The sequence below is a fragment of the Scardinius erythrophthalmus genome (genome assembly GCF_964197995.2).
Source record: "Scardinius erythrophthalmus genome assembly, chromosome: 11".
Classification (NCBI taxonomy): Eukaryota; Metazoa; Chordata; class Actinopteri; order Cypriniformes; family Leuciscidae; genus Scardinius; species Scardinius erythrophthalmus.
This window is the reverse complement of record NC_138231.1, coordinates 29,561,065-29,573,927: the sequence shown is the minus strand read 5'-3', so window position 1 is coordinate 29,573,927 and position 12,863 is coordinate 29,561,065. Positions and strand designations below refer to the sequence as shown.

At 38.4% G+C, this 12,863-nt stretch overlaps 1 protein-coding gene across 3 annotated transcripts in view; it reads right to left on the bottom strand.

Moving 5' to 3' along the window:
- Positions 1-12,863, bottom strand: part of ralgps2 (Ral GEF with PH domain and SH3 binding motif 2) — a 135,647-nt gene that overhangs the window by 45,572 nt on the left and 77,212 nt on the right. For all 3 annotated transcript variants that reach the window (XM_081377761.1, XM_081377763.1, XM_081377762.1), the window contains exons 7-9: positions 8,407-8,496; positions 8,226-8,318; positions 4,953-5,079 (exon numbers count right to left, since the gene is read on the bottom strand). In XM_081377761.1, coding sequence (XP_081233887.1) covers positions 4,953-5,079; positions 8,226-8,318; positions 8,407-8,496 — 310 coding nt within the window. The remainder of the gene's footprint in view (positions 1-4,952; positions 5,080-8,225; positions 8,319-8,406; positions 8,497-12,863) is intronic.

Here is a 12,863-nt window from a genome sequence, read left to right as displayed (position 1 = left end):
GTTTGGTCGACTATTAGAGGGCAGCTCTTGTTTATATAAATATGTATCTTCTTTGTGTTTTTAGCGCACTTCCACTGTTCTGTTGGTAGGGGGACATGGGTGGAAGAACATCCAGCGGGTCAAAATGAACAGTTTGAGTAGTATGGCCAAGTCTGAAGAACACAAGAGATCCTCCAGTTCTCTGCCTTAAATTCCTCCATCTTTTCTTTGAGGAAAGTGACTGGCAGTTCTTTATTGCAGTTTAGACCTCAAGTTGTACAAGAGAGCAGAATTTTCCTCTCTGCGTTCCAAAGAGCTTGGGAGTCCTCCAGCCCCGTACTAAACACATCAGGGCACACATATGTAAGCACACAGTCAGTCTTGGTTCTGTTCATTTAAAGTTCAGTTATGGGATAATTCACCCAAAAACAAAAATTATCATCATGCCATTCCAAACCTGTATGACTTTCTTCTGCAGAACTTTTTCAGAAAAAAAAAAATGTTTTGACCATTCAATGACAGTCAATGGTGTCCAAAACAACACTGGACCCTATTGACATTCATTGTATGGTGGTGGAAATGCAGAATGCAGACAAGTCCCCCTGTGGTGAAAATCAAGCTTTTGATGTTGTTTATATGTCTATATGGTGTTTTAAAATGCTTTAAGACAGGGGTCTCCAACCTTTTTTCATTTGAGAGCTACTTTTTAAAAATGAAAGTGGCCAAGAGCTACTCATGTAAAGCAATACTTAAATCTCTTAAATAATGTCTCATAACTCTAATATTAACAACTATCCAAACAGTTTTTGACCTAAAATAGTTATTGTAGGCCTATATGTGTCACCCTTAATTGTCAGAGATGAAAAAAATATTATTAATTATTGTTGATTTTATAGTGCATCATAACTAGAGATGAAATGGTATGAAAATGTAATTTCATGATTATAGTGACCAAAATGTTCATGGTTATCACAGAATCCTGTTCAAAAAGTACTAATACTACACAATAAAATCAATTCACATCAAGTTTTATGTCGAAAACCAGCAAATAACAAATAAACTTAGCATCAATATGCACTTTTTGTTAACATAAACATTAAAATAATAACATTAAAAACGATGGCCAAATTTGAAAGGAGTGTCTTGCAACATGTACTAACATGTACAAGTTCAAATAAAGTTTTGACAAAAAAAAAAAAAAAAAAAAAAATGAGTCAAAAAAGATAAATTACTGACATTTACAATGCACATTAGCTTATCTTTTATTATTAATAGTAAAATTCGGTCAGATTTTCCCATGGCGTCTGTCGTTGCTATGCAACCAAGCACTGCGCTCTCCACAACGACAAAGAAGTTTTAATAGCTAATGGTTTTTCCACCACCAAAAAACGCTTGTTGTAGCTCTGCTACTAGATTTATTTACGGAGAAAAAAAACACCCGTAGTGTTTGGGTGCACCCGCATCCTTCATGCTGACTCGCTGCGCCTGGAAAAAATTAGCGCGTCGCTTCAGTTTTTTGAAATAACAAACTTGAGCGCGCAAAAGACGCGATATGTGAACGGCCTTGGCAAGCTACCTCCAATCAGGCCACGAGCTACTGGTAGCTCGCGAGCGACGTGTTGGAGACCCCTGCTTTAAGACAACCCATGTGCAAATTCATAAGTCAACACCATTGCTGAGTATTTTCTCTTTAAAACGGCAGTGAACCAAAGACAGACTCAAACACGTGGTTTGGAATCGCTGGAGTTTCTGACGTCACAAACTACCTTGTAACCAATCAGGTCAACGTGTGATCATCAACGAGTGGATCTCTGAGCTGGTGTGAGTGAGTGGAGGCGGGGGCTAATTTGCATATTCATAGACCATGTATACTAAATGAGGCAAGGGTGTAGAGTTACATTCAAGCTATTTTAAGGCATGACTAATTTTTTTTCAAGGAAAAAAACTTTTACATTTGTCATTTTGGTGATCAAAGATGAGTTTTAAGGGATAAAATTATTGACTACAGGGGGGCTTTAATACCCTTGCACTATTGAGTAAGTTTTAGTCCAGTTTGATAACATTAAGGGCCCTATTTTAACGATCTAAGCACATGGTCTGAAGCGCACGGTGCAAGTTCACTTAGGTCATGTCCAAATCCACTTTTGCTAGTTTAACGACGGGAAAAATGTTCAGGCGCATGGTCTAAAAGGGTTGTCCCTATTCTCATAATGAGTAATGGGTGTGTTTTCGGATTTACGTGCGTTAAACCAATCAAGAGTCTCATCTCCCATTCCCTTTAAATGCCAGTTGCGCTCACGCCATGGCAGGTTCGCTATTTACATGACGGAATTTGATAGTGGAAAGACCGAACACGTCTCCAGAGCGCAAACGGATCTGCTCGTGTGCGAGGTAAAAGTGCGCAAGCAGACCATCTACGGGACAAGCCGGATTCCACCATATCTTTATGTACACAATAATAATCTTTTACATTGTAATCCTTTTATTTTAAATATTTGGCATGTTTGTGTGCTGCTGCGCGTTCCTGTGTGTTTAATAAGCAGAGTGTACGCGCGGTGTGGACCCGCCTATAGGTGCACATTACTAACGCACTCATTAAATAACAAAAAAAAATTCAGTTGCCTCAAAATAGCAACGCGCCAGAACACACCTCGTTTTCAGACCAGCACGCCCATGGGCGCAAATGCATTTGCTATTTAAACAACGTGGCACAGGGCGTGAAAATAATAACTGCGTCGGACTGAAACTAGCAAAAAAACATTTGCGTTGTGCTTGGCGCTGCATTGCGCCGGGTGTAAGATAGGGCCCTAACTAGCATTTTCAGGTAAAATAAAATCTTCTATGGGTCACAATGACAAAACAACGGAAGGGTTGGAAGGGTCTTCTGTGATTTTTTTGTGTTGTGTTTGAGTAATGATCAATGAATTTTGAACTTAAGGCATAACAACATTATTAGGGAAGACTATGAAATGTAGATATCAGTCGATAACTATTATGGTTCAGGTATATTGTGCATCCTTAGATGTCAATTTAATACACTACCAAGTCACCTAGGCCAGAGGTCTGTAACCATACTCCTGGAGACCCATTGCCTTGCAAAGTTTATATCCAACCTAATTTTTTAAGCAATCCTGAAGAGCTTGATTAGCTGGTTCAGGAGTGTTTGATATTGGTTGGAGGTGAATTCTGCAGGACAGAGCAATGCAGGTCCCCAGGAGCAGGTTTGAAGACCTCTGACCTATACATATATGGAGAGAACACACTGGAGAGAGGCAGAGCGAAGGACAGAGTTTGTAAATATCTCTCACAATATGACTTGCACATCAGCTCTGATTTATTAATTCCTCACTTATACGGTTTCATAATCAAGCATAACTATGAGAACTGTGCCAAAAAGATACAAGAAATCAGCCTCGTCTAAGAAGAATTTGATGAAAGTAAGGAGTCCAAACACGCACATTTTTCTGGTCACTCAAAATAAATGTTTTCCAATTCGCTCAAGACACAGTTTGTGCTGCCAGTTAAAAAAAAAAGAAAGAAGACAAGTAAAAGAAAAACACTGAAAAAAATGAAGAAGGTTTTAGCTTTAACCAATGCATGTGTAGTTAATGGCTCAGCAGCGTCTCCCATTGCCCATCTGAGCTCTAAACGCCCTGAATAAAGCAGGACTGGGACGGTGTTCAGACAATGATGTAACTCCAACACGTACAGTAGATACAGGGCATAACTGCTAATAATGATGCCAGTCTTATATAAGAGTATTATAAGTATGGCACTGTATGTAATGGGAGTGCATGATTGAACAAACATGTTTTGATAACCTTGTAGGAAGGAAATTTAACTAAAGCATCTTTATACTACAAAGGCAGCACACTATATAACGTTTTTTTATTTTAAACATTGATAAGACATGGCATCAAATCATCATATTAGAATGATTTCTGAAGGATCATGTGACACTGAAGACTAATGAGACCGATATTCAGCTTTGCATCACATGGATAAATTACATGTTAAAACAGTCAAATAGAAAGCTTTTTTAATTGTAATATTATTTTACAATATTACGTTTTTTTTTTTTAATCAATGATGACTTTCATTAGTTTCTATGGTTTCTGATTTGATTACTTTCATCTGTTGTTCATTTAGTTAAGTTTAGTTTTGGCGTTAAAATACTGCAGTCAGGATTTACTACACGCAGAGAAAAATTAGGGCTGAAAAGCTGTAAACGGGTTTATTTTTGCGGCAGACCTTATTACATATGCATTTGTAGGAGCTTCCCTTTCAGACACAAAATGTATGGGTGGAGAGTATTTAAATGAATCACGCAAGGTGATTTACTAAGGTTTGCAGTTTTGCACTAGTCAATTTACTGGTATTTGTGCCATTATTTACCACCCCCAAAAAAAACGTCTTAAACTAGACGCTAATTTGCGCTGCTCTTGGTGGATTGTGTTGGTCATTATTAGGGCTGGGCAATGAAACGCTAACAATAATTATCGCAATACAATTTTCCTCGATAAAACGAGGTCAAGAGTTCTAAAAATGTTCGATAATGTTAATGCGACAAAAGCGGAACGAAGCTCAATTGAAAGGCACCGCACAGACTATTTATCCGCTCGGCTCAAAGTCTAAACAGTGCAGCGCGAGCTTGCAGAGGCAGCGCAGATGCGTTTACTCACTGATGGATCAGTCTCGGTCACGCGACCACTAAACAGAGCTGTGAGATCCAGTGAAAAGCGCTTGAATTCAAGAACACAAAATGTGCGAAGGTTTGCGAATATCTAAACAAGAAAAAATGGTTTAAAATGGGATCATTTAATTAAAAACTAATTCAAATGTCTGCAAGACATGAGGTCTGTGAAGATGTTGTATTTATAATTGCATTATATTATTATGAACAACGGATTGGAAAAGATCCTCCCCACAAGGCTGTTTATGTGTGTTCAAAAGAGAGAGTAAAGAAAAAATACCCAGATACGGGATGCAGGATGTCATGCTCTGGCTGCTGATGAAATCTCTCAAGCGTTTATAGTTGTCTTCTTTAGACATCAGATATTCCAGCCTCTCAAACGTGGCCTTGTCCTTCCGACTTAAAAGCTGTGGGAAAGAGAGCAAGAGAGAGCACACTTGTGACAAAAAACAATAAACAAGTTCATTTATAGGTCTATAACTGCCTTTTTAGCTTGAACAGCATAAAGAATAGTCTGGGTTTGTGTGTTTAATCAAGTCTGCATGTGTTTCTAGACACACAAACCTTTAGTAAATCATCTAAATTAACTCAAACAATTCGGTCTCTAACAACAAATCTCAAGAGAGCCGGTTTTTGGTATCTGTGCTCATCTTCTGTATCATAATCATTCACAGTTAGCTTGACGTTTGTTTGTTATCCATTCATCAACCACTTGGCAGAGCAATCGTAAATGTCGGGACAGGCGTAAAAAATCTCCACCAAACCAAAACAAAAGGGGAAAACATTTCGAAAACTAATGTTTATTGTTTCGGAATGATCTTAGCAAAAACAAAAGTCCGTGTGAAGATGAAATTTCTGCAAATGTCCCCAGAAAAATAGCAAAACCACTCTTCAGGAGGTTTGTAAAGGGACTGAGGCTTTCGAAATAGAGGCAGGAAAAATTAAGGAGCATCATCTCGCTCTCCAAATATGCGTCCTCTGTCGCACGAACCCCCCAAAAAATAAAAATAAAACCCAGAGAGACTGGTATATATTGTAATGTTCGGTACTGTAGTCACAGCTGAAATCTGGACATACCGTGTGAATACTTTCGCCATATTCGTCACCGGTTATCACTGTGTGACGCATTAAGGGTGAAGGAAAATACCATTTGAAATCTGTTTTGAGCATCCAGACTGAGACACATCTGTAAAAATCTGATTGGAATTGTATAATGTAAATTGAAATGTAATTTGAATTCCATTGGGGGGGAAGAGAGAGAAAAAAAAAAATCGGATTTCATGTGTTTTTTTTTTTGCTGTCCAGACTATGAAAGCCCCATCTACATAAAATCTGTATATGTAAAAAAAATAGGAATTTTGCTGTCAGTCTGAACATAGCCTAAATGTCTTAATTTATTATTAAAAAGTATTAGTAAGTCTGAATGGGCAGACCAAAAATCACCACAATGAAAATATGGGATTCAATATGATTATGAATATAATTTAAATTTGTACATTTAGGTCATCAGCTACATTGGAAAACATGCTAAACCTTTTTATTGTCGATGTTGTTGTTGCCTTGGAAAAAAAAAAAAAAAACTTGGAAACTTGGCTATTCATTATCTAAATTCATTTGTACAGATTTCTGTTCTTCCACTGAAGCACAAGATGTTCTTTGGATCATTAAATCATGCTGGATAATCCAATATATAACAAAAAATTATTTTATTAATTTAAAAAAATTGCCAAATAGAAGTATGTTGAGACTTTTGGAGTCCACGACATAGGATTGTATGTGTTTGGCCATGTCTGAGGAAAGCTACTCTGAGAAGCCATGGAAAACACAGATCTGACAAAAAAAAAGCGGGGGAGAGGAATATTCCAGTTATGTAAAAGACTGAAAATGGTACACTAGAGACAGGATTGAGGAGGAGGATGCTGGCTGTGACTGAAGACAAGACAATGTTTCCAAAGAAGAGACAGATGCATAGAGTTGTTGGATAGCCTGATCCTTCACCATGGTAACCATGGTTTCCCTCAAAATACTAATAAATACTGCTTGCACATGCAAAAAGTCACCACCACAGTGCTAGGATGTTGTTGGTAGCTGCCAGGGAATTGTTATGGGGCTTCTAAAATGTTCAGAATTGCATATCAGGGCATTACTATGCGGTATGTAAGCTGTTCTGAATGGTTTTAGTGCCTTCTATGAGGTTTGCTAGGGTGTTTCAGGTGGTGGTTTCTTACTGGCCAAGGCCATTTAAACATCGAATAAGTGACACACATTTAATTTTAGCGTTTATGGTTTTACAGTAGCAACAATAAAAAAGCACTAGCTATGCCACTTTCGTAAAGAACAGTCTCATAAAAAAAGCAAAATATTTATCAAATGTCCAAAGTTATGAAAAATGCTTGGTCAGCAGATTCCTATACATCAAAATGTAACATTTACAAGAGTGGGCATTTAAAGTTAAAACTCTTGAGGGTTTTTCTGATGGACACCTGCTAAAGAAAACTATGCTAATGAATGATAGCAACCCAAGTGAAGCACAGATGCTCATCTACAGATTGATTTGTGAGCAAACACACTGTAAAGTAATAAAAACCCAAAGAACAGGTGTCCGTTTTATAGATAGTTGGCCCATTTTATAGTAGAAACAAACAAAAGTTTTGGAAACCTCAGTTTTAACTTTAGCACAGTCTATTGATCTTTAAAGAAAATTAAGTGTTTAGTTCATAAGAATATCGTTAACATTAATTTTTCCCTTCTTAGAGAATATTCACTCAAACACTTGACATTTGTATGCTATTTTAATAAATGATAGCAGCATCAATTTTTTTTTTTTTTTTACTACTAACACTAACACTATTGAGTGTGTTCAAATGAAGGGTGTCATGTTTGGGAATTGAAATGGTTGAATTCCAATAAAGACTAAAAAGGGGGAAAACTAAACAGTTTCCTGTTGTTCATCAATCTGAGTATTGGAAAGTAACAGCTCAAGTTTTTGTAGTGATTCATCTGTTAGCAGTTTCCAGCTCTCATCAATAACTGACTGAGAGTGTGTTGGAGGCCTGGATAATTTCACAACCTGTAAACAACATCGAAATAAATCTGGACCCATGCAGCAGCTGGGTTGGAGAGAATGATAATGAATGAACCAAGAACACAACTGACCCAAAAACAGGCGCACGATGCTTTGAGGTTTCTTTTAAATCTCTTTAATATATAAAATAATATAATTTAATTATATTATTTAATATAATATATAATATATATATAGATAGATAAGAAAAAATGAAAAATGTCTTTAAAAAAGCTAATAGTTTTCAAATAATTAGCTAAAATATGTTGGTGCTATCACTTTATTTTTTTTAAATGCATAACAAACAACCAATGTCACATGTAACAAGAAATCTGCAAATATTATAATGCACTTTAACTTTATGAAAATATTGATGTATTATAATGTACATTACAAATAAATGTATTATACATAAGGCCTTTAAGTTCTACCGTAAAATGTAGCTAGTAAAATAAAAATATGGCAAATGGAGCACAATGAATAACTCACAGCCCAGGTCTTGGAGAGCCTGAAGATGGGGGCGCTCTGTAAAGCAGACACTACCGCCATCACTGCATGGAGATTATTCATGTCACACAGTTTCTGCAGGAAGAGAGAAAAAAGCTTAACACCACATACAAATGCAATCACTTAAGTAGAAGCACATATGTACTGTATGGAGAGTTCTTACCTTTGCTGTTCTGATATAGAGGCTCACCACTTCTGCTCTGATCTTCAAGGTTTGAGCATGAAGAATCTCCCTCACCACCCAGAAACTCACCTAAGATTAGACAAAACATAAGAGAGACATTGATAACTGATCAATACTGCCATAGACGAGACATTTTTCGGTACTGTGTAGACTATAGTCACACTTAAAATGTACATAATCCTTTTTCCACATGCGCAAAGACACTGCACCAGTGGGGTCATATGCATATAACAGCAAACAGATGAGAGTATTGTGAACTGTTCATCTGTTGTTGTCATCGTTAAATAGTTTTGACATCACGTAGTAAACAGAAAGAGAAAAGACAAGGAGAGAAAATAAGAGAAGAGACAAGACAAGAAGAAAACAAGTGTAAAGGGATGAGACTTGAAGAGAAGAGATAAGATGAGGAGGAACAAAAAAAAAAAAAAAAAAAAAAACTTGGTGAGACAACAGTAGAAGGAGTGGACAGAATGAAAATAAACAAGGGAATGAGACAAAAGGAGACTTAAAGGGGTCGCACACCGGACGCGTGGTCCAGCGCCACGTCTTTTAAATTCGAACACATTATTCTCTATGAGAGTACACACACCGGCGGCGCCTTTCAGCGTCTGTCCGCGGTGCCCAGCAACCAAATTCAAAATCCTGCCGCGCCACAGAGCGCCATTTACATAGTTTTATATTAAATTTACATTTATGTGTCTCAAATCGTAGTTAATGTATATACGGACTTCACCCTGTGCTGCAATATACATTTAGTTTTATATTTATTTACAGAAATCAGAAAATTGCTGATGTAATCGGATTTTCAGGTGAGAGTTGTCCTAGATGTGGCGCGGCACGGCGCTGAGCTGCGCGTCCGGTGTGCGACCCCCTTTAGAGGAGACAAGATGAGATGATACGAGAATGAGAGAAACTGACATGAGAAGAGATGAGAGAAGAGAACCAAAGAGAAGAGAACGAGAAGAGATTCAGGAAGAAAAGTGATAAGGCGAGAATAGAAGAGACAAGAGAATAAAGATGAGGTGAAAGGAACTGAGATGAGTAGAGACGAGACAAGACGACAATGAGAGAAGAGGACTGAAGAGAAGAGAAAGAGAGGAGAAGACAATAGTGGTGGGGGAAAAATCGATTCTGTTCAGTATCGCGATATTTTGAGCACGCAATTATATCGATACAGTAGCACAAAGTATTGCAATATTTAATTATAAAATTATCTGTTTTACTTTCGGGTTTTCTCCATTGGTTTTCTCTGAGTTTACTCTGAGAATTTACATTCGCGTATTACATCCACAAGGTGGCGCTTGTTGCGGTGCTTTGTGTTGTGCATTTAACAGCAAATTCAAATGAAAATGGCTTTACCATCACAACCGGTTGTACACAAGGCTCCGTCTTCTTTCAAATCGAAAGTGTGGGTAAATTTCGGTTTTCATCAAAAAGCGAATAGTAAAGACCTTGACATATGGCACGCTATATGCAAGGAATGCCACATGAAAATTAAGTACTGTGTGAATACGACAAACTTGAGAGCCCATCTCAAAAGGTACCATTTGGAGTTAGCGACCACTGAGGAAGTGAAACGACCCAAAGTTGTAGTCCTACCCCCAAATCAACACACCTTGGACCAAACAAAAATGATAAAGTTACCTCCAAACTCCGAAAGAGCTAAGAAAATAACTGAAGCGATAGCCTACTTAATCTCCAAAGATTTACAGCCTTACAGTGTGGTGGGGAACGGAAGTTTCCAGAATCTGCTTAGCATACTGGAGCCCAGGTGTGTGATCCCCTCGCGTAAATATTTTACCGACACTGTCATCCCCAAACTCCACAGTGAAGTCAAAGATGAGGTAAATGAAACTTTGAGTTTAGCCGAAGGAGTAGCTATAACGTGTGACGGTTGGTCATCAAGAGCTACTGAGTCGTACATGACCATAACCGTGCATCACATCACGAATGAATGGCAGCTTTTAGCTCATGTTTTACAAACCAGGGCGATGCATGAGAGCCATACCGGGGCAACCGAAGAGTGGGGTATCGCTAACAAACAGATTGTTTTGGTTACGGACAATGCGTCCAAAATGGTTGTGGCCGCGCAGGTGGGGGGCTACCTTCACGTGATGTCTTGCCCATACGCTCAACCTTGCCTCACAGCGCGCACTAAAGCTGCCTGCTGTCGCCAGGTTACTAGGAAGAGTCCACTTTTGTCCATAACCACTTTTTTCCACCGCAGAATAATCACCAACTTCATGTTGGAGCAAAAACAAAAGCTTCTGGACCTCCCCACTCACAAGCTCAAGACTGATGTTGTGACCCGTTGGAACAGTCGGTATGAAATGCTTGAACGTTTCTTGGAACAGCAACCAGCGATCTGTGCTGCTCTGTTGTCCTCTGAGGTCAGGAGGTCAGGCAGTGATATCTGCACCCTCAACGAAAATGACATTACAGACGCTAAGGACATAATGCAGGCACTTCGACCGATGTTAGTAGCCACAAAAATTGTTTCAGAGAAGAAGAATCCCACTTTGTCTATCATTGCTCCAGTGCAGGCAAAGCTGCTAAATGAAACGCGAGAGACAATGGGGGACAAACCAATTGTGAAGGACATCAAACAGGCAATAAGTCAAGATCTGCAGAAGAGATATAGCACTGTTGAAGGAAAAAAACACCCTTCACACAGCATCGGCCCTGGATCCATGATTTAAGTCACTGCTTTTCCTGACCACAGATGACATCAGTGACTTTTATTCCAGACTGGTTGTGGAGGCAGCCAGCCTTCAGGTAGGCTTTATTGAACTAATTTATTACATTGTGTATAGTTATTTTAAAATGTCAGAAAGTATTTAAAAATGCTATATTATTTTTCTGATTTTTTTTAAAACCAAGCCTATGTTCATCTGGTGATTAATATCTATACTGGTTAGTGGTTAGCATTATTTTCTTATATCTGTTTTAATGGAAAATCCGCAATTGCACTGAGCATTTCACAGCTATTTCAAACCTGAGATAAGCATTATCTTTTAACTTCTATCTAATGTTTCTCTACAGCCCACTATTAGGTAAGAAGAGACCAGCAATGCCTGTGGAGTAGAAATGGATGGACAGGATCTTGAGGAGCTTGAAGAGCCACAACCTAAAAGAAGATCTGGGCTAGCTGATTTACTGGGAGAAACATTTTCTACCACAGCCCCACAAAAGTCAGCATTTTCCCAAGCTAAAGAGGAAGTGAAGAGATACCAGGAGGCTTCTCCTCTGCCACTAGAAGAAAACCCCCTCAACTGGTGGAAAGCTCATGAGACAATGTGTCCTTACCTAGCCAAACTTGCTAAAAGATACCTGAGCATTCCAGCCACTAGTGCGTCTGCTGAAAGGGTGTTCTCTACTGCAGGAGATATAGTAACGGCCAAAAGGAGCACTTTAACATCTGAGCATGTTGACCAACTTTTTCTAAACAAAAATGCCAATATTCCCAAATGACTTTTGGTTGATGACCTTGCAGCCAACAGGACTGGACTCTAGCAGTACACATTTTTGCTTATTTTTTTCAATTTGATTGAAGCCCCAAGTTACTCTTATTTATATGATTATTCTCAGGTTTATGTTACTCTATTATGTCTGCTTTATGTTACTGTATTGTATTTAAATCATTTTAATGTTATGTGCTGGGAGCTCACCATTCATGTGAGAGGTCTCCCATTCAGAGAATAATTACATCCTGTCCTGTAAAAAGGTCCTGTGTCCTGAATGCTCAAGGACAAAGTTTTTGAACTACCCTCCTAAGTTTATGCACTTCTGTTAATGTGTAGAAGATAATGTTCACAGAATTAAATGTGACATTTGAAGTGAATTGAGTCTTATTTTCCTCATTTTTTGTAATGACTTTGAATAATATGGGGGACATGATTCGCAATATATCGCAGAATCGAATCACAATACTTGCTGTATCGCAATATGTTAAGAATCGCACTAATATTGAATCGTGGGCCAAATATCGCAATACTATCGAATTGTCACATTTTTACCAATTCCCACCCCTAGAAAACAAGCATGGAAAAAGGACAAGATGACAATGAGTGAGGAAAAGAGACAAGGAGCAAATGCAATTAGAGGAGCTGAGACTGGAAGAGAAAAGATAAAGAGGGACAAAAAGTACAAGAGGAGACATACGAGACAAGTGAATGAGAGGAACTGAGAGGAGAGGAGACCATATGAGACAAGGGGGGAACATGTGGAGAAGAGGACAAGAGGAGATGAGTCTGAAAACTGGAAGAAAAGCAACAAGACCAGAAGAGAACAGACTAAGAAGAGACAAGAAGAAAAGACAAGTGAATTAGAGGAATTGAGAGGAGAAGAGACAAGCTACAAGATGGGACAAGGCAAGAAGAGAATGAGAGGAGAAAAGAAGCAAAGAAAAGAAAATGAGACTGAGATGTGATGAGATT